Source organism: Miscanthus floridulus, chromosome 13 (assembly GCF_019320115.1).
Source record: "Miscanthus floridulus cultivar M001 chromosome 13, ASM1932011v1, whole genome shotgun sequence".
Taxonomy (NCBI): domain Eukaryota; kingdom Viridiplantae; phylum Streptophyta; class Magnoliopsida; order Poales; family Poaceae; genus Miscanthus; species Miscanthus floridulus.
This window is the reverse complement of record NC_089592.1, coordinates 30947631-30972685: the sequence shown is the minus strand read 5'-3', so window position 1 is coordinate 30972685 and position 25055 is coordinate 30947631. Positions and strand designations below refer to the sequence as shown.

The 25055-nt window shown below is 43.2% G+C and overlaps 2 protein-coding genes, 1 long non-coding RNA gene and 4 pseudogenes across 4 annotated transcripts; 3 read left to right on the top strand and 4 right to left on the bottom strand.

Annotated features, from left to right (window-relative positions):
• Positions 1–729: 729 nt before the first annotated feature.
• On the top strand, positions 730–4024 carry LOC136501274 (BTB/POZ and MATH domain-containing protein 1-like). Of its 2 annotated transcripts, none has more exons than XM_066496773.1 (2): positions 730–873; positions 1012–4024. In XM_066496773.1, exon 2 carries the CDS (start codon positions 1036–1038, stop codon positions 2116–2118), a length of 1083 nt encoding a protein of 360 aa, XP_066352870.1. In that variant the 5' UTR covers positions 730–873; positions 1012–1035; the 3' UTR covers positions 2119–4024. The 2 variants fall into 2 exon arrangements, with proteins under 2 accessions (XP_066352870.1, XP_066352869.1); XM_066496772.1 differs by having other exon boundaries at positions 973–4024.
• A 1140-nt stretch (positions 4025–5164) lies between these two features.
• Positions 5165–6686, top strand: LOC136502247 (BTB/POZ and MATH domain-containing protein 2-like; annotated as a pseudogene).
• A 1286-nt stretch (positions 6687–7972) lies between these two features.
• Positions 7973–9184, top strand: LOC136498944 (BTB/POZ and MATH domain-containing protein 4-like; annotated as a pseudogene).
• A 2280-nt stretch (positions 9185–11464) lies between these two features.
• LOC136499680 (BTB/POZ and MATH domain-containing protein 3-like) lies at positions 11465–12342 on the bottom strand. Its single transcript, XM_066495246.1, has 2 exons — positions 11936–12342; positions 11465–11875 (listed from the first exon to the last, which is right to left on the bottom strand). The coding sequence occupies exons 1-2, from the start codon at positions 12340–12342 to the stop codon at positions 11785–11787; spliced, it is 498 nt and encodes a 165-aa protein (XP_066351343.1). The 3' UTR covers positions 11465–11784.
• Positions 12343–16338: 3996 nt separating this feature from the next.
• LOC136499679 (uncharacterized) lies at positions 16339–17213 on the bottom strand (annotated as a pseudogene).
• A 417-nt stretch (positions 17214–17630) lies between these two features.
• Positions 17631–22510, bottom strand: LOC136499678 (uncharacterized; annotated as a pseudogene).
• A 19-nt stretch (positions 22511–22529) lies between these two features.
• Positions 22530–23993, bottom strand: LOC136501630 (uncharacterized). Its single transcript, XR_010770338.1, has 3 exons — positions 23225–23993; positions 22878–22957; positions 22530–22789 (listed from the first exon to the last, which is right to left on the bottom strand). It is a non-coding gene; the product is annotated as an uncharacterized lncRNA (long non-coding RNA).
• Positions 23994–25055: the final 1062 nt, after the last annotated feature.

Sequence of the window (25055 nt, the reverse complement as noted above, 5' to 3'; positions counted from 1 at the left end):
AGATATGATCAAGTGACATGAACATGATCGAGTGACACTTATATTTACACTAAATAGTATTAAGCATGATGTGGTTACATGGCACTAGCTTGTGTTGTCATCAAAGTCACTTGATCACCGATGTAGACTAATTATAATAGACAGTGAGAGCATCTACTAGCAAATAAAGACCAAAAGAAATCCATACAAGATCTAATTGATTCTAGTTTAGTCACCATAAGATAGAAAATGATTTTAGGAATAATATGAAACTAGTTTCATATTTTTGAGCTAAATCAAATTTTCTATGATTTTTTAAGATTAAACTGCATTTTATGATTTTTAATTGGATATTTTTTTTCAAAAAGAAGCATTTGGATATCCTTTTTTTAAAACATATTTCTAATTCAGTTTACCTCCCGAAGTTTAACTTAGTCCGATTTGTCCCCTCGTGATTGATGTGGCACCGTATAGAAAGACTGACATGACACTACGTTAGCAAAACTACCGTCAAAACTGCCATGTCTTCAAAAGTTTTGAGAGAGGGTCGACAAATTGTGAAAGTTGAGGTAGGTCAGAAAAAACTTTTTCCTACGAGAAATGGTGGTCCAGGAAGCCACATTGAGCTTAGTTATGGGCCTAGTCGGACCGGGCTGTAGGGTTCTGCTAGGCAATCCTGGGCCCAGGTGGTAGCGCCTTAGGAAGCCCATGGCGTCATCTTCCTTTCCCAAAGCAAAACAGAACCTCATTGTAAGTCTAAAAAAAAAGAACCTCATTGGCTTGCTTTACTCCCTTGCATCTCCTCACCTTCCCCGGCGCGCCGTCGTTTGCCAGTTCGCCGCCGCCGCCGCCGCCGCCGCCGCCGCCGCCGACGCCGACAGCCATCTTCGGGAGGTTCGATTTACTCCACAACCTCATCTTCGCTCCCCTCTAGGATGTACCTCGAATTCTGATCAATTTGCGATTCTTTATTTCTCGCCGTAAAAAGTCTAGGTCACGCGCTTAATGCCGCCGCTGCGTCGATTCTGTCAGTTCTTGCCGTGGTCATCGACGTCGATGGATCGCCATGTTCCGACGCCGACGACGGCGTCGACGTGCACCCCGGAGACGGCGCAAGGCAGGCACTTATTTGAGGTCACCGGTTACAGCAAGCACAGGGGGATGGGCCACGAAAAGTTCATCAGGTCCGGTACCTTCTTCGTCGGAGGCCACCAGTGGTCCATCCGCTTCTACCCGGATGAGAGCATCAAAGACAAAGATTACATCTCAGTTTATCTCGAGCTCATGAAGGAGAAGGAAGGCTCCAAGGTACGGGCATCCTGCGACCTGAAGCTGGTCGACCTGACAACAGGGTTGTCGGCTTCTGTGCATAGGACAGGGCCTAGAATGTTTAACTCCCGTGATGTCAGTAGGTTTGCTCCTCAGGATGGCTTGTTCAAGAAACGAAGCGAATTTGAGGCGTCAGTGTACCTTCGAGATGATCGTCTCGTGATCGAATGCATTGTCACTGTTATGACAGAACCTAAGGTATCTGCAACCAAATTGCCCACAAAAATTGAGATGCCCCCATCAGACATTGGAAATCATCTTGGCAAGTTGTTGGAAGAAGAGGAGTGTGCAGATGTCACATTCAGCGTTGGAGGAGAAACTTTTACAGCGCATAAGCTTGTGCTCGCAATGCGGTCGCCAGTTTTCAAAGCTGAGTTCTATGGTCCGATGAGGGAGAGGAGCACGCAGCTTGTGACCATTGAAGACATGCAACCTGCTGTGTTTAGGGTCCTGCTTCAATTTATCTATACCGATTCTTTGCCTGACATGAAGGATCTTGTGGAAGATGTCAACTGCGAAATGATCCGGCATTTACTTGTGGCTGCAGATAGATATGCTTTGGATAGGCTCAAGTTGATTTGTCAAAGCATCCTTGCCGAGAATCTTAATGTGATAACTGTGGCAACTACATTGGCTTTGGCTTATCAGCATAACTGCAACATGCTTCAGGATGTTTGCCTTGAATATATCACCAGTTCAGATGTGATGGATGCAGTGGCAGCAACCGAAGGCTACAAGAATCTCAAGACAACCTGCCCTTCTGCACTAGCAGATGCATTTGAGAAGACAATGAAGTTGCGTAGAACATAAGAATCTTGCCTTAGCTGTCCACCAGTGTTTCTTATTAAATTATTACAATAGCTTGTCTGAATCTGCTAGAGCAGCTCATTATAATCTTAACCTAGAGATGAGTAGCCCAGTATAAGATGAATTGATTGAGAACTATCATGTGTGTCATACTTAGTCCTATACTCTATACTAATATGTCTAAAAATACAAGCTGTCTACTTTTTTCGCACAATGCTATGATGGACTCATAGCTTTAAGCACAAGACTAGAATGCTGTTGAGATTACTGTGAGAAATATAAGATAGCTTGGACAGTCACAATTTTACCTCCTTGGTCACTAAGTTTTACGATTTGTGTATGCTGATAGCAGTACGATATTGACAATGTTGTGCATGATTTTGGAGGTTCTAGTGCTTTCAATATATGCTTGAGTAAAATGATCATTTGGATTAATGTTTCCATGTAACAAAACAAGCATATAACAATTTAAATCATAAAAACTCAACCAACCAAGAAGGTATGTGGGTTTTGATTATGAAGAAATAGACACCAAATTTCACCTCGGCGAGGGTTGAACTTGGTCTTGGACTCTGGGTGTACATCCATTCCCTCGAGAAACTAAGCTAGGTTCAGTTGCTAAATCAAAAGAAAGCATGAGCAAGTCTACTCAGTTGTGATTTTGGACGGTCATGTTAGTTACCAACAACTGATTTGACACCCATGGTACTTAGTGCATAGTTAAAAGCTACTTTAGGATTGACTTCAAATTCTGTTCTATTAAGTATTAACCTTACTCGAGATCTATGTAAGGCGAGGTACTTGCTTAGTTGCTTGTTGGTATTTATGCTGTCTTTTTTGTGTGTTAAAGTTTGATTAGTTAATTTTTCATAATTTACAAAGAATCATTCAAAATAAGATGCATTGGCAAGTAAAATATTGCCACTCCATACACACTGGTAGTATTTCTTTTGCTAGGGTATACATTCTTGGAGTTATGAGGGCAGTAGCAACATAAGCATAAATCACTCTGTGTAAAGACTGAAAGCTTTCATGCTTCCTCAGTTAACTTGGCAGGCACTGTTTGTTTCTTCAGCACTGTCCGATAGGCCATCCTCAAGTTTTCTGTGACTGGTACTATATGAGCCTTCGATATCTTTCATAAAATTGGCATCTTATCTTTAGAGTTTGTCTTATAATGCCTTTTGGCAGAACGGATAGGATGCATTTCCATGAAACTAATTTAGCAAACCTTTGCTAATGCTGCCATTGAGGGGAACGAATGAAGCTACTTTACTCCTAAAATTTCCAAACTGTGATTTTTAGTATTTGCATCGTATCTTTGTAAAAAGTATGTTCTTGATTTGTAGAAGGGTGGTGTAAATATCCACTGCTATCTTATATTCATGTTCATCCTATCTAATAAGTGGCATACAACTTTTGTTTCTATGCATATCTCAGTAGTTCTATGATACTGGTGAGTCCAGGAGTTGACACGAGGTTGTGAGTTTCATATTGGGCTTGTACTAGATTCATACTGATATGAGTTAGCAATACAATGAGGATGCAGCTTATCTTCAAAAATGCTGTGTATTGGCCCAAGTCTATATGTCAAAGCATCCTTTTGTGAGAAACTTGATGTGAAGACCATGGCAGCTACATTGGCTTTGGCTTATCAACATAGCTGAGACAGGCTTAAGGATGCTTGCCTTGAGTTTGTCACCACTTCGGATGTGATGTATATAGTGATAGCATCCCCAGGTTATCAGAATCTCAAGACAACCAGCTCTTCTGCACGAACAGATGCATTTGAGAAGCCATTGTGGTTTCTTACGCCCAAACATTTTTATTTTATTATTCATTTTTAGAGTTCAAAGATTAGTTAACATTTTTTTCTGAATTATGAACCATATGGATTATATTTGATTGATGTCTATAGGATGCATGCTGCGATGGTACTAGGAGAGTGCGAGCTTCTCTGGGGTTGATCTGAATTGTTGCCACAGATTTTGCATCAAGTGATTTTCACTTCGTAGAATACAATACCCACTATCTAAAATTTGAAATATTATTGGTTATTAAAAGAAGAAATCTCATTATTAGTACTTCTATTGTGGTGACCAATGATGTATCTTCGTGAATATAACTTATCCCTTTTTGGATGGATCATATCTCTATTTCTATACTCTACAAAAGAATCATTATAATTTTATTACTTAGAAATATTATTGTTACTCAAGAAGGAATGTCATTATTAATACTTCTATCATGGTGATCCAATGATGTACTCCCTTTGTCTCATCAAGATATAAGACATGATTTAACTTGGTGCGGTCTTCAAGATCATACTTTAACCGTTAATTTATACTATTGTATGTAATTTATGGCAACAATAAAAATATCATTGGAAAGTATTTGTACAGACAATCTAATGTTACCACTATTATACTATAAATCTTTTATATTATTAGACTAATTGTTGGTCAAAGATAACGAAAGTCTAAATTTTAAAATACGTGCATGTCTTATATCCTGAGATGGAGGGAGTATCTTTGTGATTATAAATTACCCCATTTTGGATGGATCCTATCTATTTCTTTACCCTACAAAAGAATTATTATATTTTTATTGTACATAACAACTTTGAAATTATTTACACTAATTGTTGACACTTCCAATTGAATCCAGACGGACTATCCACAAATTCTTCTACAAAATTCCTGTAGCAACACGTTTCGCGTGGGTCACATCTAGTTTATTTATACACTAGCGTGATTCCTTCTACATCTTACTTCTCCTAACTTTATTTAAATTACTTTTATATTCCCACGGGAATTCGCCTAGTATCTTATTATACTTGGAACCTTCACTTTACGGTCACGTACCAAAGCTTTAATTTCAACTATATGAGGTTATTCGGAAATTTGAAAGGAATGGGAGGATTTGTACTCGAAACCAACGCCCCATTCTCTTGATGGGCCCCTTTGAACAGGTAGGCGGAGGCCCACTTAAGACTCTAGATGACTAGAATCACAGCGAGTCAGTCACGGCCGTTTCATTTCGGAAGTGGGAGTTTTGGACGTGCGATTCCACAAGATCGTCGCCTCGTTCGCCGCTGTCGCCGTCTCCTCCGGCCGTGTTCTCAGGTTCGATCGTCTCCACGATCTCCGATTCTCTTCCTCCTCCCGCCCCATCCCACTACCGGTCCAGGAATGAGATCACGACACCTTCTTCTCCTGATCCCATCCTCATCAGATTCGTGTCGCGCCGCCGCACCAAGAACGGGGATCGGATCCACAGAGCCCGCGCGCTTGCACTGCTATCGTCGTGTTGATTCCTCTCTCTCTCTCTCTCTCTCTCTGACTCTCTCTCCCTGGCACTGGCAGGTCTCAGGTCCGCCGTCGCCGCATCCCCACGGCCACGGCAGCATGATGACGACCCAGCAGGTGAAGACGGCGTCGACTTGCCCGCCGCCGGAGACGGCGCAGGGCACGCACGTGTTCGACATCCTCGGGTACAGCAAGCACCGGGGGATGGGCGCCGACTACTTCATCAGATCCGGCGTGTTCAACGTGGCCGGTCACCAGTGGGTGATCTTCTTCTACCCCGACGGCTACGGCGAGGAGTTGGCCGGGGGCTTCGACGTCGTGTCGGCGTACCTCCGCCTCCTCAGCATGAGCGGCAAGGTGCGCGCCTCCTGCGACCTCCGCCTGGTCAACCCTGCCACGGGGGTCGGTGCACCCGACGCTGATCATCGACTCATCGTGAGGGAGCTGGACCCGGAGAAGGACAAGGTCGTCTGCCACTGCATGTGCATCGGCCGCGGCGAGCTCGAGGGCACCTACGTGAAGAACGACCGCCTCACCATGGAGTGCGTGGTCACCGTGAGGAAGGAGCCCCGGGTGTCCAAGCCCAGGACCTTCCCCAGCATCCGGGTGCCGCTGTCCAACCTCAAGCGGCAGCTCGCCGATCTCCTGGAGAGCAGGAAAAGGTGCCGACGTCACGTTCAGCGTCGCCGGCGAGACGTTCGCGGCGCACAGGCTCGTGCTCGCCATGCGGTAGCCGGTGTTCAAGGCGGAGCTCTGCGGCCCCATGAGAGAGGTGGGGATGGGGACGCGGCCCATCGTCATCGAGGACATGCAGCCTGACGTCTTCAGAGCGATGCTCTACTTCGTCTACACGGACTCCATGGATCACCACGACGATCTCTCCTGAGACTACTACAGCAAGAACTGCGACATGGTTCGGCACTTGCTGGTGGCGGCGGATAGGTACGCCATCGAGAGGCTGAAGCTGATTTGCCATAGCATCCTCTGCAACAACCTTGACGTGCAGAACGTGGCGACGACGCTGGCGTTGGCTGATCAGCATCACTGCGACAAGCTCAAGCATGCTTGCGTTGAGTTTATGTGTTGTTCGAATAATGCGCAAGATGTCGTGGCGACTCAAGGGTATATGGATCTTGCGAAAACTTCACCTTCTGTGTTAGCTGATGCAATGGCCAGGATGAGTAAGATCAGCAAAAAGGCGATGACAAGAGCACTGCAAGCCCAAGATGGATCGTCCATCTGATAGTGCCTGTAGTTTGTTAGTTCTTTATTAGTTAAATACCAATAAGATTTAGCTATCAATTTTCAGTTTCTTAATTAGTTTTTGTGAACAGTTTATTGTTATTAGCTAGTGGTATCCTAATAAATACTCCTATGTTATTTTCCAGTGTGCTTGATGTTTTCTACCAATTCAGACACGGCTATTTTTCCAAAAAAAAAAAAGTGTATTGTTTCTATCCACAAATATGTATATATAAATGTCTGGTAACACCCGTGTTTCATATGTTCCTGACATCCTTCCCTCGTGGGTCCACCTGTCAATCTAAGGTGAGTACAAAGTTTTTGCAGTGACAACAGATTTCTAATTCCTTCGCTCCTATAGATATAGATAAATGTTTGGTACCTGTATAGTCGAACATCAATTTTTTTCTTATATAAACATAACAATCAAATTTACTGAGCTAAGGAGGAGCATTGCACACTAATATGAATAACTTTTTAAAATGGCATTGCCACTGTTAATTGGTTTCGTATTATTATTATACTAGGATGTTTGAAAACATATTAGAATTATTTTATTCTATGAAAATTTTGAGAAACTGAATAAGATGTACGACTTCAATTGAATATAATTAGAGGAATAAATATCTTCATATGAATTGGGCCACCTAGTCACCTAGATCAGACCACATTGTCGTGGCTAGGCGAAGATATAGCAAGCATATGCATATTGATCGATGCGTGCGCTTCTTATTTGTGTATTTTTGGAGCCCCATAATACTCAGCTTTGCACTGAAGTTGTGAGGCTAAACTGTTTGCCAGTGTGTTTGATGTTTTCTACTAAATTCAAATAATGCTAATTTTTAAGGGAAAACTGTACTGTTTCTGTCCACATTTTATTTATATTTATAAATGTCTGGTACCTAGATAGTTGAACATTAATTTTGATGATTATAAACATATAAACCAATCATATTTATTGAGGTAGCGAGAGGAACAATGCCACTGTTAATTGGTTTTGTACTATTGATATTATTACTGGGATACTTGAGAATACAGTAGCAGTAGAATTGTTTTCTTTTATCTTATAGGGGAAAAAATGAGAAACTCAATAAGATGCAGACTTCAATTGAATATATAATTTGAGAATGGTTTTGTCAATTTTCGTCTACGTATATATGGTGGTCCACGTGTCAGCCTCAATAAGAGGCGATTGGTCACGGGCTCACGGCCGGCTATGACCGTTGACCGGCACGTATAGCAGATAAACGACACCAAGTCTCCGACCGCTTTGGTCTGCCTACCTTGCTCTCCGCCTTTCACCTCCCATGAGATCCTTCACCCTCGCGATCGCCAACCAGTTCGTTCAAACATGCCACTGACGGAGTGGGCGGACCCAATCGCCGGTGACGCGCGGCAACAAGGCGCGCACGTGCTCGAGGTCACAAGGTACAGTCACCTCCACAGGCGCAGGTGCGTCGGCACCAGCGGCCGCATCAGGTGCGTCGAGTCCGCCGGCTTCACCGTCGGCGGATACCAGTGGGCAATATTCTTCTACCCCGACGGCGACGACGACCCGACCGGCAGCTCGGGGTACGTCTCGGTCTCCCTCGCGCTCGTCACCCGCCCCGCCCGGGTGAGGGCGTCCTTCAACCTGGGCCTGGTCAACAGCGCCACGGGGCTGCCGTCGTTCCAGCCCGGGGACACGACGGCGGTGTTCGACAACGCCGCCTGCTGCTGCTGCCGCATGTACCCTTACCCCTACCCCATCCCGACCTGCCGCCACGAACGGAAGCAGCGCTCCTGCCACGGCGTGCCGAGGCTCATGAGGCGGTGCGAGCTGGAGGCGTCGTCCTCGGCGTACCTCCGCGACGACGCGGTCACCGTCACCTGCGTCGTGACGGGCGTCACCGGGACGGCGCTGCTCACGTCGTCCCGTGGCGTGCCGGAGATCAGGGTGCCCGGGCGCGACCTGCACCTGCACATCGGCGAGCTGCTCGTGTCCCAGGAAGGCGCGGACGTGACCTTTGATGTGGATAAGGAGGCATTTGCAGCTCACCGGATCATCCTCACCGCGCGGTCGCCGGTCTTTGAGGCGGAGCTCTACGGCTCCAGTTCCACGACGGACACAGACGCGCACACTGTCACGGTACGTGACATGCGGCCTGACACTTTCAGGGAGTTGCTCCATTTCATCTACACCGACTCCTTGCCGGCCATGAGCCATCTGGGCATGGACGAGATGAGAGAGCTGCTCCAGCATTTGCTAGTGGCCGTGGATCGGTATGCCATTGACAGGCTCAAGGTGATGTGCGAGCACATCCTTGCCAGGACACTCCATGTGGAAAACGCGGCTATCACATTGGCTCTAGCCGATCGGCATGACAGCAACAGGCTTAAACATGCTTCCATCCATTTCATGGCATCGTCTGCAGATAAAAGTGAAATGGGTGATGATGTAGCTATAGAAGCATTGGAGAAGATAATGTAGGTTCCGGCGAAATACAGTGTCCCCATTTTAACATAATCTGGTTGGTTTGTTGTAACTTCTTGAATCATATGAAGAGTTTGGAAGTATATTCATATATGCCGGTATTAGTCCCAAGCGCAATGTCTGCACTTTAGTGTGTTCATGTAGAAAGAGGAAGATAGAAATACAGGACTAATGAAATTATACACTGCAAAAGCTTTATAAGCTGCAATGGATCAGTTCCAAAATATTCATGATATCTACCAATTAAATTTGCATAAGCTTTTCAAAATGATAGGAACAAAGAAGCAAAAAAATAGTTTTTGATCTGGTTTCAATTCAGAAGTAGAAACATGTATTGATCTGATGGAGTATAACATTGGAGAATCCCATCATTGTACACTGTAGATGGCAATAATGTAGGAGGAATTCTTAATTTTAATGGTTGACTATTTAAGATAAGTTCTCACTTTATGTAAAGTTATGGACATTCTTAACTAGTGTAAGTCCTCCCAAAAAAAAGGAAGTACTACACAGGCAACCTTCTAGTTGTAAAGAAAATTTATGAAAATCCTATCAGTTTAAAAATCATTGAACATTTTAAATTGAGGATAATATATGGTATAGCACCATGATCGACATCATCTTAATTATTCAGTCTAGATTTATGCAGTATATGTGTTAAATTTGGCATAGACAGTGACATTAAAATACTAATTTCCACTTGTAATGTTAATAATCGAAAATACAATTAAAAAAAAGGGCGTACCCAGTGCGGAGAGCTCTCGCTCTATGCGGGGCCTGGGGAAGAGTGTTAGTGGCAAGCCTTACCCTCGCCTGTTCAATGCGAGGAGACCGCGACTTGAACCCGGGACCTTCCGATCACAGGCGGTAAGACTCTACCGCTTGCACCAGGCCCGCCTTTCTAATCGAAAATACAATACAAATTTTTTTTGCCTTCACAGTTAGATGAGTAGTACTATGGAAAGCTTTAACTTTGCAGAAACAAAACTAAAAGAGGAGTAAAAACTTGAAATTGAGGGTGTCACTCCAAGAACAGAAGATGCAGTGACAGGAACAAGTGTTGGGACAACTAATAACTCTGATACCAAGAGTGTTGTACATTATATCAACAGCCACAAAACAGGATAAAGATGTTAGAATTGATATGCTGATTAATCCCTCATTGCGAAATATAGTGCCCCAATTTTAACACAATCTGGTTGATTTCTTGTAACTTCTTGAATCATATGAACAGTTTGGAAGTAGATTCACATATGCTGGTAATAGTCCCAAACGCAATGTCTGCACTTTAGTGTGTTCATGTGGAAAGAGGAAGGTAGAAATACAGGACTAATGAAATTATACACTGCAAAAACTTTATAAGCTGCAATCAGTTCCAAAATCTTCATGATATCTACCCATAAAATTGGCATAAGCTTTTAAAATTGATAGGAACAAAGAAGCAAAGAATATATATTTTGATCAGGTTTCAATTGAGAAGCAAAAAATTGTATTGATCTGATGAAGTAAAACAGTGGAGAGTTCCATAATTGTAGACTGTAGATGGAAATAATTAATGTAGGATGAATTCCTTAATTTCAATGGTTAACTATTTAATCAAAGTTCTTACTTTATGTGATGTTGTGGACATTCTTAACTAGAGTAAGTCTTCTCAATAATAAAGAAAGTACTCTGCAGACAACCTTCTAGTTCTAAAGTTATGAAAATCCTACCTGTTTAAGAATCAATAAGCATTTTAAATTGAGGACAGTATAGGGCATAGCACCATGATCAACATCATCTTAATTATTCAGGCTAGATTACAGTATATATGTTAAATTTGGCATAGACAGTGACATTAAAATACTAATTTCCACTTGTAATTTTAATAATCGAAAATACAATAAAATTTCCATTTGCCTTCACAGTTAGATGAATACTATGGAAAGCTTTAACTTTGCAAAAACAAAACTAAACTAAAAGAGGAGTCAAAACTTGAAATTGAGGATGTATCACTATCAGAACAGAAGATGCAGTGCACAGGAACAAGTGTTAGGACTTAGGAACAACTCTGGTACCAAGAGTGTTGTACTAGATTTCAACAGCCATAAAACAGAATAATCATGTTAGAATTGATATGCTGATTAATCTCTCATTAAAATAGCATCAATATATGCCTTTGTTTCATTAGTTTGATGTAATGGCCAGTTGTCATGATGATGGCACCAGCTGCCACAAAAACAAGATTAAATTCTCAGTAAACTGAAATCTGATGTTAGATAGATAGGTCTTTTGACAGGACATTTACAAAGAAAGTAAACATCCCAACAGTAAATATACCCATCACTCCAACATCAAGTTGTCCTGACATTTTACAAAGGAAACTGGTTTGAAGTAGTTTCAGTCTATGCAGAATTGCAGATAGCACTAGACCCGGGGAAACTTGCTTGACTTCTCCAATACCTCCAGCAAAACTGAAGGGCACGATCTTTTTAGGTGAGCATAGCCTTGGCTTGCCACCACATCATCAATCTTATTTGAGAAGGCAATAAACTCAATGCAAGCATCTTTTAGGATGCATAAGTTGTGCTGCTCAGCAAATGCCAAGGTAGTGGCAACAGAATCCACGCTAAGGCTGTTGCAGAGGCTGTCTTCACACATCAACTTCTATAAGATGGTGAGGCCATCATCTTTGACGACAGTGACCGCGCACTCGATGGTGAGGCCATCATCTTGGGCATACATTAACAGATTCCACCTGAAAGTGCTGACTTTCGCGCGCTTAGTCACAGATCCAGCTTTGTAATTCATAGAGCACACCTGCCACTTGGGGGACGCCTTCCCGGTGGCCTGGTTGAGGAACCTGAAGTGGCACGACGCCTTCGCCACGACGTCCTTGGTCAGCAGCTCAAGGAGCAGCACCAGCGCGCCGCCCTCGCCCCCGTCGGGGAAGAAGCGGACGGCCCAGTCGTAGCCGCCGACGGAGAAGGGCGCGGAGCGGACGGAGCTCCCGGGGCCCAGGCGCTCGTGGAGGCTGTAGCCCGCGATGTGGAACAGGTGCGTGCCTGCGACGCCTCCACGGTGCAGATCGACGTGGTCATTGGCGGCTGCGGCGTTGACGGCGGCCCCATCTTGTCCCTGAAGAAGGGAATCGAGATGTCGGCGAGACGGCGGCAGCAGCAGCAATATCGGTGAGCCCAGGGAATCAGTGGAGAAAAACTCCATATTACCTCAACTTTCGTAAAAGTACGTTTTTTCTCACAAACTTCGAAACCGAGCAAAACACATCCTCAACTTTTATAACAGTTCATCTTACCTCTCTAGCCATATTATAAATGGTTTTAAAGGTGATTTTATCTATATTTTTTTATTTATTTCGACTAAATTTTTGAAAAATTATAAAACGAAAATTCAATTTTGTTGGACTTCACATTAGCAGATCTCCGTAGTAAACATATAATATGGTACGTTTTAGTACAATGTTTTTGTTATGACTTTAGATCTATATTTTTCTATAATTAAATGAAATAATTCATAGCTGCAGTTTCTATGGTCCATTTATGGTGAAATTTTTATAGTGGGCTAATTTATTGTATGCCTAAACCATAGTAAAAATTTCATACTCATTGGATTATATATAACTTAGTTATAGATTTTATTTAGGTTTATGCTTGTTAAATATAAATAAATCTATAACTAAGCTATACATGATCGAATGAGTATGAAATTTTTACTACAGTTCAATCATACAATAATTAGCCCACCATAAAAATTTTATCACAATTAGACCATAGAAACTGCAGCTATGAATTATTCCAATTAATTACATAAAAGTATAGATCTAAAGCCACAACAAAAACTTTATACTAAAACATATCATATTATATGTTCACTGTGTAGATCTACTCATATGAAGTCCAATAAAATTGAGTTTTCTATTTTATGATTTATTATGATTTTTCAAAGATTCAGCCGAAATAAATAAAAAAGAAAGAGACAAAACCGCCTTCAAACCTGCTTATAACAGGGTCAGGGAGGTAAGATAAATGGTTTTAAAAGTTGAGGAAGGTGTTTTGCCCAGTTTTGAAGTTTAGAGAGGAAAAACGGACTTTTGTAAAAGTTGAGGAGGTAACGTGAATTTTTCCGATTAGCGGGGCTTATTTAACGAAGATGGGCTTGTATGGGCCGTGACTGGCTCTGCGGTGGGCCCGTGGCCTTCTTCCATTTCGGGCCATGGAAGTGTGCTTCTTCTTTGGCTAAGTCACCCTACTTCCTAATTATTTTGTGATTTAAGGTCCTCTGCTCCCATTGATCCAGCCTCGTGTCATGTGGTTGCAACAGCAGTTAATTGGAATATAAGGATCCTAACGGATGGAGTTTTTATTATGGGATTCAAACAACACCTTTTTTTAAGGGAAACCGGAGCTTCATATATTAAGCATAAGCAGGGTTACAATCATTGTCTATGTTATCCAGTAATCCATGTGGGGTTATAAACCACTCCTCGAGCACACTCATAAGCTACCTTATTACAAATTCTATTTTAACGAAAAGAAATTTAAAACCCTCGAGGCTTCAGCTAAGATCATCCATCAGCTGCAGAAAGAGGTCAATCTCTGATTTTTGACAGGATCGCTTCTCCCACAGGTTAACAAGGACTTGGCAATCTGTCTCAAGCTGCGGTCGCCGCACACCACGTTCCCGCACGAGCTGCGGAGCCCGGATTCAAACAACACCTTTGACTAAATTAGTTTCTAGTCATTTTTACTGAAGAGGCAAGGACCGGGCTGCATGTGTACCGGTTGCTGCCACAAACCAAAGGAAAGATAGTGTTAGGTGATCTTTGTTTATTTGATCCGCTCCATAATTTTTTCCTCCCAGTTCAAGGATTGGTTCTTGTGTTTCGAATGGTTTGGACTATGAGCCATTTCTAATGCGTATTTGTGTTGAATTCTAACTTATTTTATTCTCAAGCTTTCCTATTTCATACGATTGTACATGTCTATACAGATTCATGGAATAGTACTATGCAGAATCAGGATCTCATTGTGTTTACCCTGTCTATGAGTGAAGGTGAATTAGATAACATAAAAAACAATAGTCCATAAAACTTACTCAAAATTTATGCAAGATATCTATCTAGATATGTACTACGGTTTTGTTAAGTATTGCTATCTTTAACGTAAAAGAGTTATGCAACATAGATCTAGTCTTGTCAACTAACGTAGCAAATTAGACTAGGAAGATAAGCGCACAACCTAGAGAAATAAGTAAATGCGGAATGCAGAATTTTAAATGAGTTAAAGAAGCAAACTTTCGATGATGATATTTTTTCTGAGGTATAGAGAAGCTCACGCTTCCCTCCAAATCCTCATTAGAGCTCATTGCAAAGATGTCCTCTCAAGGACCAAGATCCAAGTAAAAATAATAATCCTACATATCTCTTCCCTTGTTTCTTTTCTTCGTCAGTCCACATACATTTGTCTATTTCTATGACTTTTTCTTTCGACCGCGTCTCACTTTCATGTAGGAGTTACTAGGTTGACAACTCTATAGTGTTGTGCGAAGTGTTACATCGATACCATCTCCAATGCCTATGCAACGGTTCCATCTTCGAGGTCAGTGGTAGATCTTCTCTCCCTCTTCATACGTCATATATGGGTGGGTCACGACGATATAGCTCCATCTATATATGTATGGAAAGAGATGACTACTGACACCTACCACAACATCATAGTGCCATCGCCACGAAGACGCCTTGGCAGCCTAGTAGATCAATGCCTCTATGAACCTTTATTTTCTTTTACTTTTGATCAACAAAGATACAAAAGCCTAGTGAGAGCATCTCTAGCAATTCCTCTTTTTCTACCCCCAATATAAAAAACTGCCCATATTAGGGATAGAGGGATTATTTAGCTGCTTCATTAATACCCTAATACCAACCCTTTTATTGGTAGCCACCAAAAATCGACTCATCTCCTCTCAAATAAGAGGGAAGATACAACTCCCCAGTATACTGATGTGCAGCCGAAGTACCACGGACATGATTTTTCCACCCTCTACTCCTGCTTCGCAACTCTCTACACACTGTCGAAGCCGCCGGTGCGCCACTACGCACATTTCAGCTCCAACCTCGTGCAACCCACACGAGCGTGATGAAGGATGTTGTTATCAAGCTCAAAGAAGAGCTAGACTCGAAGTCGGAAGAGAGAAGAGGAGATAGGGGTAGGAGAGGGAGTCGCCGTGTAGAATCGGGAGGCTGCCGTGGCCATCGTCGAGGATGAGGAAGAAACGTCGTGGCCCTCTGCTCTGGGAAGAAAGCGACGACCACAAAGAGATGGGGCACGGGGAGATTATGGGAAGAGAAGAGATCTGAGCTGAGCACCAGCGTCATTGGAGTTGGGCAGTCCGCGATGGCTCTGACATAACGAGGGCCAGGCTTGGCGCAGGGAAGGAGGTCGCGAGGGAGAGAGAAGGACAAGAAAGGCGTACAACCAAACTAGTACAGAGAGATGGGAGATGGACCCCATAGGTATATGTATATTGGGGTTGATGTATCGTTGATCAGCTTTAATAATTCTTCTTAGAATCTGAAAAAATAGTATTAGTGGTAACCAATCCTGCCGTATTAGCGATGGATTATTTGTCAGGTTCTTAAGATGAGATGCTATGATGGCGAGCGAGTTGCATGACAACACGAGAGGACCGTTGTGGCCTAGGGGCGTGCGTGATCTGGCTAAGTACTAGTGTGAGGGTCCACTTGTCAGCACCGATTGACAAGGCTGGGAGCAGATAGCAGAGCACAACGACGAGGGATAGAGTATGCATTTTTCGGTAAACTAGGTAAATGCCCGTACGTTGCAATGGGAACACATAATACAACGATAACATATGTATGAGCGTGTGTTATACTGTTATCTAAAATAGATACCGTAATCATAATGTTCCAATCAATATTACATAAGTATTCACGAAAGATAGATAGTTAAAATATAACTCTAAATTTGAATGCAAAACTAAAACTTCAACTTCAATTGTCGCATCACTTCATGCCTACGATACGCGAAAGATAAGCTTGCACTTCTTTAGGAATCAAATGCTATGGAAAGTGTTTCACAATACATGTTTTAGAATCTATTCTACAATTAAGAATCTAATCTCTCAATAGTTCGACTAAGAGAACGTGCTTTGCACGAATACCAAGCTGCAGCTGGTCACCAATCAAAGACAATCCAGAAGATTTTCAAGTTCAAGATGCGGCATCTGACTTCTTGCAGCTGAAGCATGCAGATGACTGAAGCTGTAGTTAGAAGTATCCTGCACATAAGTTGTTTGTTAATTTTTAAAGTTAAAGTACTATTGATATATCTTGAAAAAATATGTATCGACGTGTAATTCATTACCTCTTTCATAGAGTTAGAATCTCTTTATATACAATATTCTTTGTGAATATATCATTTGTCGGTCTCTTCTTCCCCTTCCCTTTCCCTTTTCCCTTGTTCACATCCTTCTCAGTAGCCGGCACAGCCAAGATCCTAATGTTCGATCTTGCTGTAGCTCTTGATAGCGCCACATACAATTGGCCATGCGAGAACACTGGTTCCGGCAAGTATACCCCGACGTTAGGGAAGTCTGCCCCTGTGCCTTGTTAACCGTCATTGCGAAGCTAAGCCGAATAGGGAACTGCTTTCGCTTAAATTGGAAAGGGAACATCTCATTGTCCGACGGGCATAAGGGTATTTGAGGCAGAAAAACCCGCTTTCCAGCGTGTTGTCCCAACATAATTTCTGCGTCTATGGTATTCTTTTGGAACCCCCGTATGATAAGCCTGGTACCATTACAAAGTCTATTCGCAGGGTCAATGTTCCTAAGCAATATGACCGGACAACCAATCTTTAGCTTCAACACATGTGGAGGTAGACCATTGGGTGTCAAAGTGTTAAGGAATTCCTCAGGGTAGTAGTTGTGCGGATCGTCCACCGCACAGTCAAAGCTATGGTACACCATCTCATCCCCATGGAAATGACCTATCATCTTCATATTAATCATATCAACCCATTCGTTCCGCGTAGATAATATCGCTCGAGAGGTGATATAATCTTTGCTTGACATATTTGCATTGAGGTTAGGGAATATGCAATCAATTAGAGTATCAAGATCACTATCTTCCCCGATGTGCGGAACACATATATCATGAGGAAGACGGATTTCATCATCAACAGTCACCTCCTCAGAACCTCCACCGACGCGCAACAAGTATTCTGCAAACCACGGGTCGCTCTTTGCCCTCATGTTGCGCACCAGTTTTAGATGGTGCATGGAATCCTAAAGGTATGACATCCGCAGTGAGGCACCAACTTCCTGAGCCCTTGACCCTCTCTGAACAACGGGAAGAACCTATCTGAAATCTCCACCGAACACCACGGTCTTCCCCCCAAATGGCAACTCTGGTCGGTCCATTATATCACGAAGGCTGTTGTCTAGTGCCTCAACACCTTGCCTCTTTCTCATTGTCACCTCATCCCAAATAATAAGGGATGCGGCCCGAAGCAGCTTTGTAGTACCACTCTGTTTCGTGAAGGTGCAAAAGGCCCATTATCGATGGTGAGGGGAATCTTGAAGCATGAGTGGGCGGTTCTACCACCAGGCATTATTGAGGCCGCAACACCAGATGTAGTTGTTGCCATTGCAATCTTTTTCTGACTACATATAGTAGCGAGAAGTGCTCTATACAGATAGGTCTTTCCGGTCCCGCCAGGACCATCCACAAAGAAGAGACCCCCGTCCTCGATATAAATCGAGGACATGATATCATCATATGCAGCCTGTTGCTCCTTGTTAAGGGTGTCTGACAGAGCCACATCATCCTCGTTAGCCTCAATGCTAGCCTCCTCAAAAATCTCTCTAGGAATATCACGAGAGGCATCATATGTGTCATCGATATCAGGAAGTGGGTACATCTTTATATCCTTCTGCATTGATTGTAGCAATTTTTGAATATCCATGAGGACCATCTGCTCCACCATGAAGGTGGATTGATTATTGCGCCTGTAGTCCTCCGATATTGCCTCCTTGTGTTTCTCCCATAGTCCAAACACATCACTAGGCTCACAAAATACCAATATTGTTGCAAAGAGCCTTCGCAGTGCATATGGCATCATCCACCCGGTTGCCTCAGCGAGACTCTCATTCAGCGTATTGTCCTCTTCGATTAAGCCCATTCTTTCTGTAGCTTCATGGAAGGTCGGTAGGATTTTGCCATCCACGGTCCTTAGACACTCAAACGAGGTTGCACCTGCCACATGGTTCAGGAGAACCCTAAGATAGTAACGCTCCCCCTCGGCTGGATTGGCAGACATGATTCTTCCAATCTGTCGTAATGTATCACGACGTACCCTATTTTGCCAAACTTTGCCCTATGCTTGACACGTATAGAACTTAGGAAAGTCCCAATACAATATACCTCGAGCTATTTCATCTATCCTATTCTTCTCAAAGTACACTGTAAGCATTGACTTGTCAGCACCTGGACGATCAAGCACTCGTCGAATCCCCTGGCGCCGATGAAATGACACCATGTGCATGTCTGGAAGATGTAGCTATAAGGACAAAATAGAAGGGTACCTATCACTCATATCAAACCCATATATCCTCCACAAGGCTTCTAGGGGGGTTACCCATCTAGCATCTCTGTACTGCTTGATTTCATCAATGTTCCCTTCACTATCCTCCTTGTCAGCCTCTCTCATAGCCACAGACGCCCAGTCATGACCCTTGTAAATGTACTTAAATAGATACTTGACTGCCTTGATGCTCCCACATGCCTCAACATTGATGTGACAGTTGAATAGACGGAGGAGATACGGGTTGTAAGGCATGACCCATCTGTTGTCAAGCTCGTGTCCATGAACTTTTTCTTTTTGGCCATCTTCACGCCGTCTGTAAACTGGATATGAATCCTTGCCTTGTACTATGACATCGCAAAAAGGTTTAGGGTAACGATTCTTGCAGGAATCACAACCCTTTGTGCATGGACAATCGCGATTAAGCAGTACACAAGGGCCATGCATCATATGTTTGGTAACCATCTTGTACAAGACTGGGTACTTCTTGTTCCGGAGCTCAGCTAAGATGAGGCAATCATACTGCTCTAGACACGTGATCTTGTACTTTCTATCCATGATTAGCAAAAAATGTGCATGCGGCAGACCCCTCTTCTAGAACTCCACAACATAAACATGTGCTTGCACCTTTCCAAGGATATCCTTTTTTAGTAGTCTATCCTTTAGCTCTTGTAGTTTTGCTCTAAAGACCCAAACAACGAGATCTGGACGATCCTATGGTGTTTGGCCAGGGTAGAGTCCATGCTTGATCTCATCCCAGTTTGGGTTACATGTCGTAGTCAGGAAGATGTCCGGTTTACCAAACCTCTATACTAGAGCCATGGCATCCATGTACCAATGCCTCATGTCACGTGGGCCTCCAATAAAAGATGAAGGCATCACTATCCATTTTCCAATAGCTTCTGCTCTACCTTCACCGGCATGTAGGCTATCAACCAATCCTTGGTAGAGGTCGGCCCTAATATCATCTTGATGGTTGCGTATATAATCTAATCAAGAACTCTTGATCTTGATGTACGTGTTGACTACAAACTACTAGAATAGACGCTTGCCGTATAGTATGGGGTTAAATATTCCTAGACGCATCTAAAACTTGAAGCAATAGTAGTCACGCATAGACACACATAGTCTACCAGGGGAGTCTACAAAAAATAGCCATGAATTAGAGTTGTTTGTAGAATAGCCACTGAAGTACATGTGTGCGAAGTATTTAAATAAGAAGAATAACAAACCTATTTCTTCTTCTGATCCACTACGAGCCTTCTGTAGGGCATGATACTCGATGACTTCTTCCATACTAACTCCTTTCTTTGGAATATCCATGTGCCACCCAAGCTTACCCTTAGGGAAGAATAGAGGGTATGAAAGAGCATCGTAACATCCATGATATGAGCGGATGTCGTGTCTGCTTCTATCTTTCCCATGCAGGGCAACACTATTCTAGAACTGACCAAGGAGTTCGCTTCCCTCGATCCAAACAGCAGCCACCTCTGAAGTTGATGGTACATTGTATGTTCTCTGGTCCAACCTTTGGTCAAGGTTTAGTGTGACATGATAGTCCTTGAGGTGGTGAGCCTGGCCCACACTCCTAAGATGTTGTGAGTATGGGTTGTCACAAAGGATGGCCACAAGCCTCTTAATGACTTCCTTGTCTTTTTGGCACTTCTCTTCATGACATCGTCGATAGCGGTGCTCAAGGCTTGGATCATCGTCGTAGAAGTAAAGCTCAAGATGTCTTGGCTCCTTATCCTCTTCTCTGCCAAATGACCTTATGTTGTGATAGATGTGGCCATGTGCACGAAAGGTGTATATGCCACTGTTCTTCTAGCTTGCAGTAGCGCTATCGAGGCGACAATATAGAGAAGTAAAAGAGAAATGGCCATTGAAAAACCTAATGTTGTTACGAAAGTGCCTAGCATCTGCGTCATTACTTGACCAAAGCCTCATAAGCTCATTAGGCATGTTCAGTTCATTGAGCTCAACCTTTCCGTCGCGACGACAGAACCCATGTGGTTCATGCTCAAACCTTTTTGCATCGCAGTGCTCGCAATTTGCAACAGGTTTTAACATATGGGTATCTGTAGGCATGTTACTATACACCTCATTGTATCGGTCAAGTACTTCACGGACAGAAGTCGTGTCTTCCTCAAGGTCATTGTCTTGGACATCATCATCATCTTTCTCTTCTGAAATAACATTTAAGCCGTAATAGTTTAGATAAAGTAGTGGAAAATTTGATTTATATTTGGTCTTTCATACAAATACCTTGCCCAGCAAACAGATATCCCTCATCCTCTTCATCATCCTCTTCAAATATATCTCCCTCATCATCATCTATGGCCGCCAATGATACGTGAGTTAGTAGAACTATGGGTAAAAATAAACAAATGAGTTCAAATAGTTTAAAGAATGTTACAAAATAGTGTAAATTACCACTGTCATCAAATAGTGGTGTCATCGGTGCATCTAATGCAGGCTGAGGGCTAGGTCCTGTCCTTTCTGATAATCATGTAATGACCAAGGTTGAGTTAGGTATAATAAGGTATACAATATAGGTCACCTAAATGGGGTCATGAGGCATTAGTATTTAACATTGTTGGTCAGGACTGATTGAGGCAAGGGTGTGTCAACATTCGGGTATTCTTCATCCATGCATTCACAATCATCAAACAGTGGTGCCGTCAGTGTGGATGATGTAGCCTGAATGTTGGGTCCTGCCCTTTCTGTTAATCACGGAATTACCATGGATCGGTTAGGTATAATATGGTATATAGGTCCCCTAAATGGGATAATGAGGCATCAGTATATACCTTTATTGGTCACGACTGATTGAGGCAAGGGTGTGTTAGCACCCACTCGGTCTTCAGCTATGCAATCACCATCTTTATTAGATGCTCTTGTGTTCTAACCAATGCGACGCTCAAACATCGAGTTACGATGCGTTAAGAACGCATGTCTTTGTCTAGATGGAACATGTGATCTTTGTGTCATATGGCCAGACAGCAACTCATCGCATCCTTCATCATCGGCCTCCTCATGAGGTGGACACCAATAAAGAGGTGTTGCACTGGACTCTGGGATAACCCAATCATTGGATTTCACCATGGACCCATGAGCTCTAGATGCGCTTACAGTGGGTCACACAAGCTTAGGAACAAATAATGGGTTCTCCAAGGCGATGGAATCCTGGTGTAGGGTGTCCTTTTGCACCTCCCTTCGTCTTTTATTACCCGCTACTTTGACCTCCTTTCGCCCAGGCGCCCTATAACTTTTTCGTTGTTGTTCGCGTCTAGCTTCCCTCTATTCTGGTGCCATATTTACATATCGTTCCCTAAAGTACTATTGACAGGATTTATCAAAAGTAGCAGGGGTACCACAATCATGACTCAAATTGGTGTCCACACAGTCTTTTGTACATGGTGTTTTATTCAAGTCAATGATGCTACTGTTATCTACACTCATCAACGAGCATTCACCTACATAAGAAATTTTGTTCATTATTATGAGGTGACACCATTATCCTAGACAACACCACACACACACACACACACACACACACACACACACACACACACACACACACACACACACACATATATATATATATATATATATATATATATATATATATATATATATATATATATATATTGCAATATTGTGTTCTCCTTACCAATTCGCACAGGTTGGTACGACTGGTTAATATGGAGTCAATCATTATTCTCGGTGTCAACTGTGTTTTCAATGTTGGTTGCAACGTCACCATCTACAAACAAGTTGCATGCTATTTTAGATTATTAATATTACACACATGGGCATTACAAGGTAGTGTGACATAATAAAGCTAAGAATGCCACCTATAGATAGTTTATCGTTTTTAGAATTGGCCTTTTTCTTGTGATATGCTTCACGTCGCTTTCTATTAGTTTCGCTCCGTTGTTCTTCAGTCATTGCCGCACGATGCTCCGCAAGCCTTGCTCTGTCCCTTTGCCTTTTAAGTTCCCGAGGATAGGAGACTTGTGTAAGTGGATTAGATCCACTTTCAACGCCTGCTTTTTTTAGAAGACAGACTTAACATCATTAATTATCAGATGTTAAAATTTTCACATATATATACACATCGACATCAGTATTTACCTTCATTTATCTGGTTTGACAAGTCTCTCAATGGCATGTGACAACTGTGATTTTCATTAGGCTCCATGTAGGAAAGAGGTCTAAAAATATATGAAGATAGTTTTTTTTAAAAGAAAATAGTCTTTTAATATAGAAATAACGATCTTCTAAAAATGTGATCGTTCTTAAAGTTGTAAACAATAAACTGTGAAACAAAATGATGACATATTTTCTCAAACGATAAACAAAATGATGATATACCCTATTTTGCTAAATTAGAAATAATATTTTATGCATGTATCTATGCACTCATATGTACATGTGATCAGTATGAGAATTGTCTAATACTCATAGGTTTAATACTGTACCTCTACACATTTGAAACAGTCTGCAGAGCCTCTAAAATTGGAATGCTATCATGTTCTAGGTGCAGATTCCGTTGATTGTGCCCTACATACCATCCTACTCAAATTTGTTGGAAGGCATGGTTAACAGCAGCAGTACCTGAACTGTTGACTTTCGTCACTCTTCTCCTAGAATGCCTCGAAGGTGGACTCCCCTTTCAATGTGACCCAGCGTCTTCCTCATTTGGTAGTACTGAGGAATCAACCAAGTTGACAAGACACTTAGAATTTAATCTACAGAGACGAAGTATAGTGAGTTTCTATTTATCAAGACGGTTATAAATTGAAAAATGCAATATACAATATGTGTCCCTTTGAAGCTATCATACCTGTAGTTAAAAAGCAGAGGATCACCTCACCAAGAGAATGTTTACAATTGTTTTTCTTTACATAGACTGGATACTTACAGTTACAGGGTGCGCAAGTGGCAACGACATTACAGATTGAACTTGTGATGAGCTCCCAGTGAAACTCTGTCAGAACTAAATGAACATGCAGAACCTGTAAAAATATATGACATTCCAAAAATCGTTCGTTCTCTTATATCCTATAAACAACCATACATATTTTGATGGACAAATAATCAACGTGCAAACGATGCATCCCACATCAAATGCAAATTGTGCTGTCCTAGCCATAGGCCTGAGAAATCACGGTTGCCCCCCACTCACCATATATATATTCAGGGAGGGACTCACTACAGTGTCACATTAATTCAACACATCGATCGATCTAGGTCGGATATCATTCATGGAAGAAAAAAGAAGCATGGAATTTCGACAAACACCTGAGCACGGTAAAAACTGCAAGAGCATTTCTCTCAGGAATTTCGACAAACACCTGACCTACGTGTCTGCTGGAAGCCCCTGTGGTCAGGGACTCAGAGGCAGACCCAGTAAAGGACAGATTTGGGTGCTCGGTTTGGCACGGCACGAAGGGAAGGGAATACCTGGAGGGTGCCCGCCGCTGGTGAAGGGAGTGACGAAGACCTCGGTAACTGGCGTAGGGCGGTGGCGGGTAGCCCAGTTGACGCCGAGAGAGGGAGCAAGCGCGGGGTGAGGGGGAGCGCGCACCCGCACGTGGGCTTCCTGGGCCGTTCTTTTTTCTAGCATTTCTTTGGCCAGCCCAGTGATGAAAGGTCCTAGACCTTGATGATGGAGATCAGGGCGACGATGTTTCCTTGAAGAAGAACGAGCGCGTTCGACTCGAGAGGCGGCGGACGGCGCTTGACCTGGGAGTCTGGGACCGCAGACCGGCACGGCGCGGCCTCCGATCAGCGAGGAGCGTTGGCAATGGTGTCACGGGGGATCGAGCGACCGAACGAGCTGTGGCGTTGGCGAGCGAGGGGATCAGGGGAGAGGGCGCGATCGGCGATTTGAAGGGAGCGTCGATGGTGTGGGGACGTGATTGGAGGAGGCGATGGGTTGGTTTCCTATTTGTTTCCACAGCAGCATGATTGCTGGAGATTGCGATCAGCGATTACACAAGTGCGGAGGTGCCGGGTGGAGCCATCACTCTGATTTGGGATCATGGATGATGCCTGGTAGACACCGAGTGGGGGTGAGTCTCTAGCGCGCACCGGGGAGGCCTGGGAGCGAGCGACGTTCGGTGTCGCATGTGAGGAACGGGACAGGAGGTGGGGGATCGGAGAGGAGGCGCGTGTACCAGCAAGGAGGGAGGGGACGGGGGCGGTTGCTTGCTCTCAGGAGGCGGTGGAGTCACGTTTGCGGAGGTCGTCGGGAGGAGAGGGAGACGGAGGTGGGGAAAGCAATCCAAATCCAAGCTGGCATTGTTG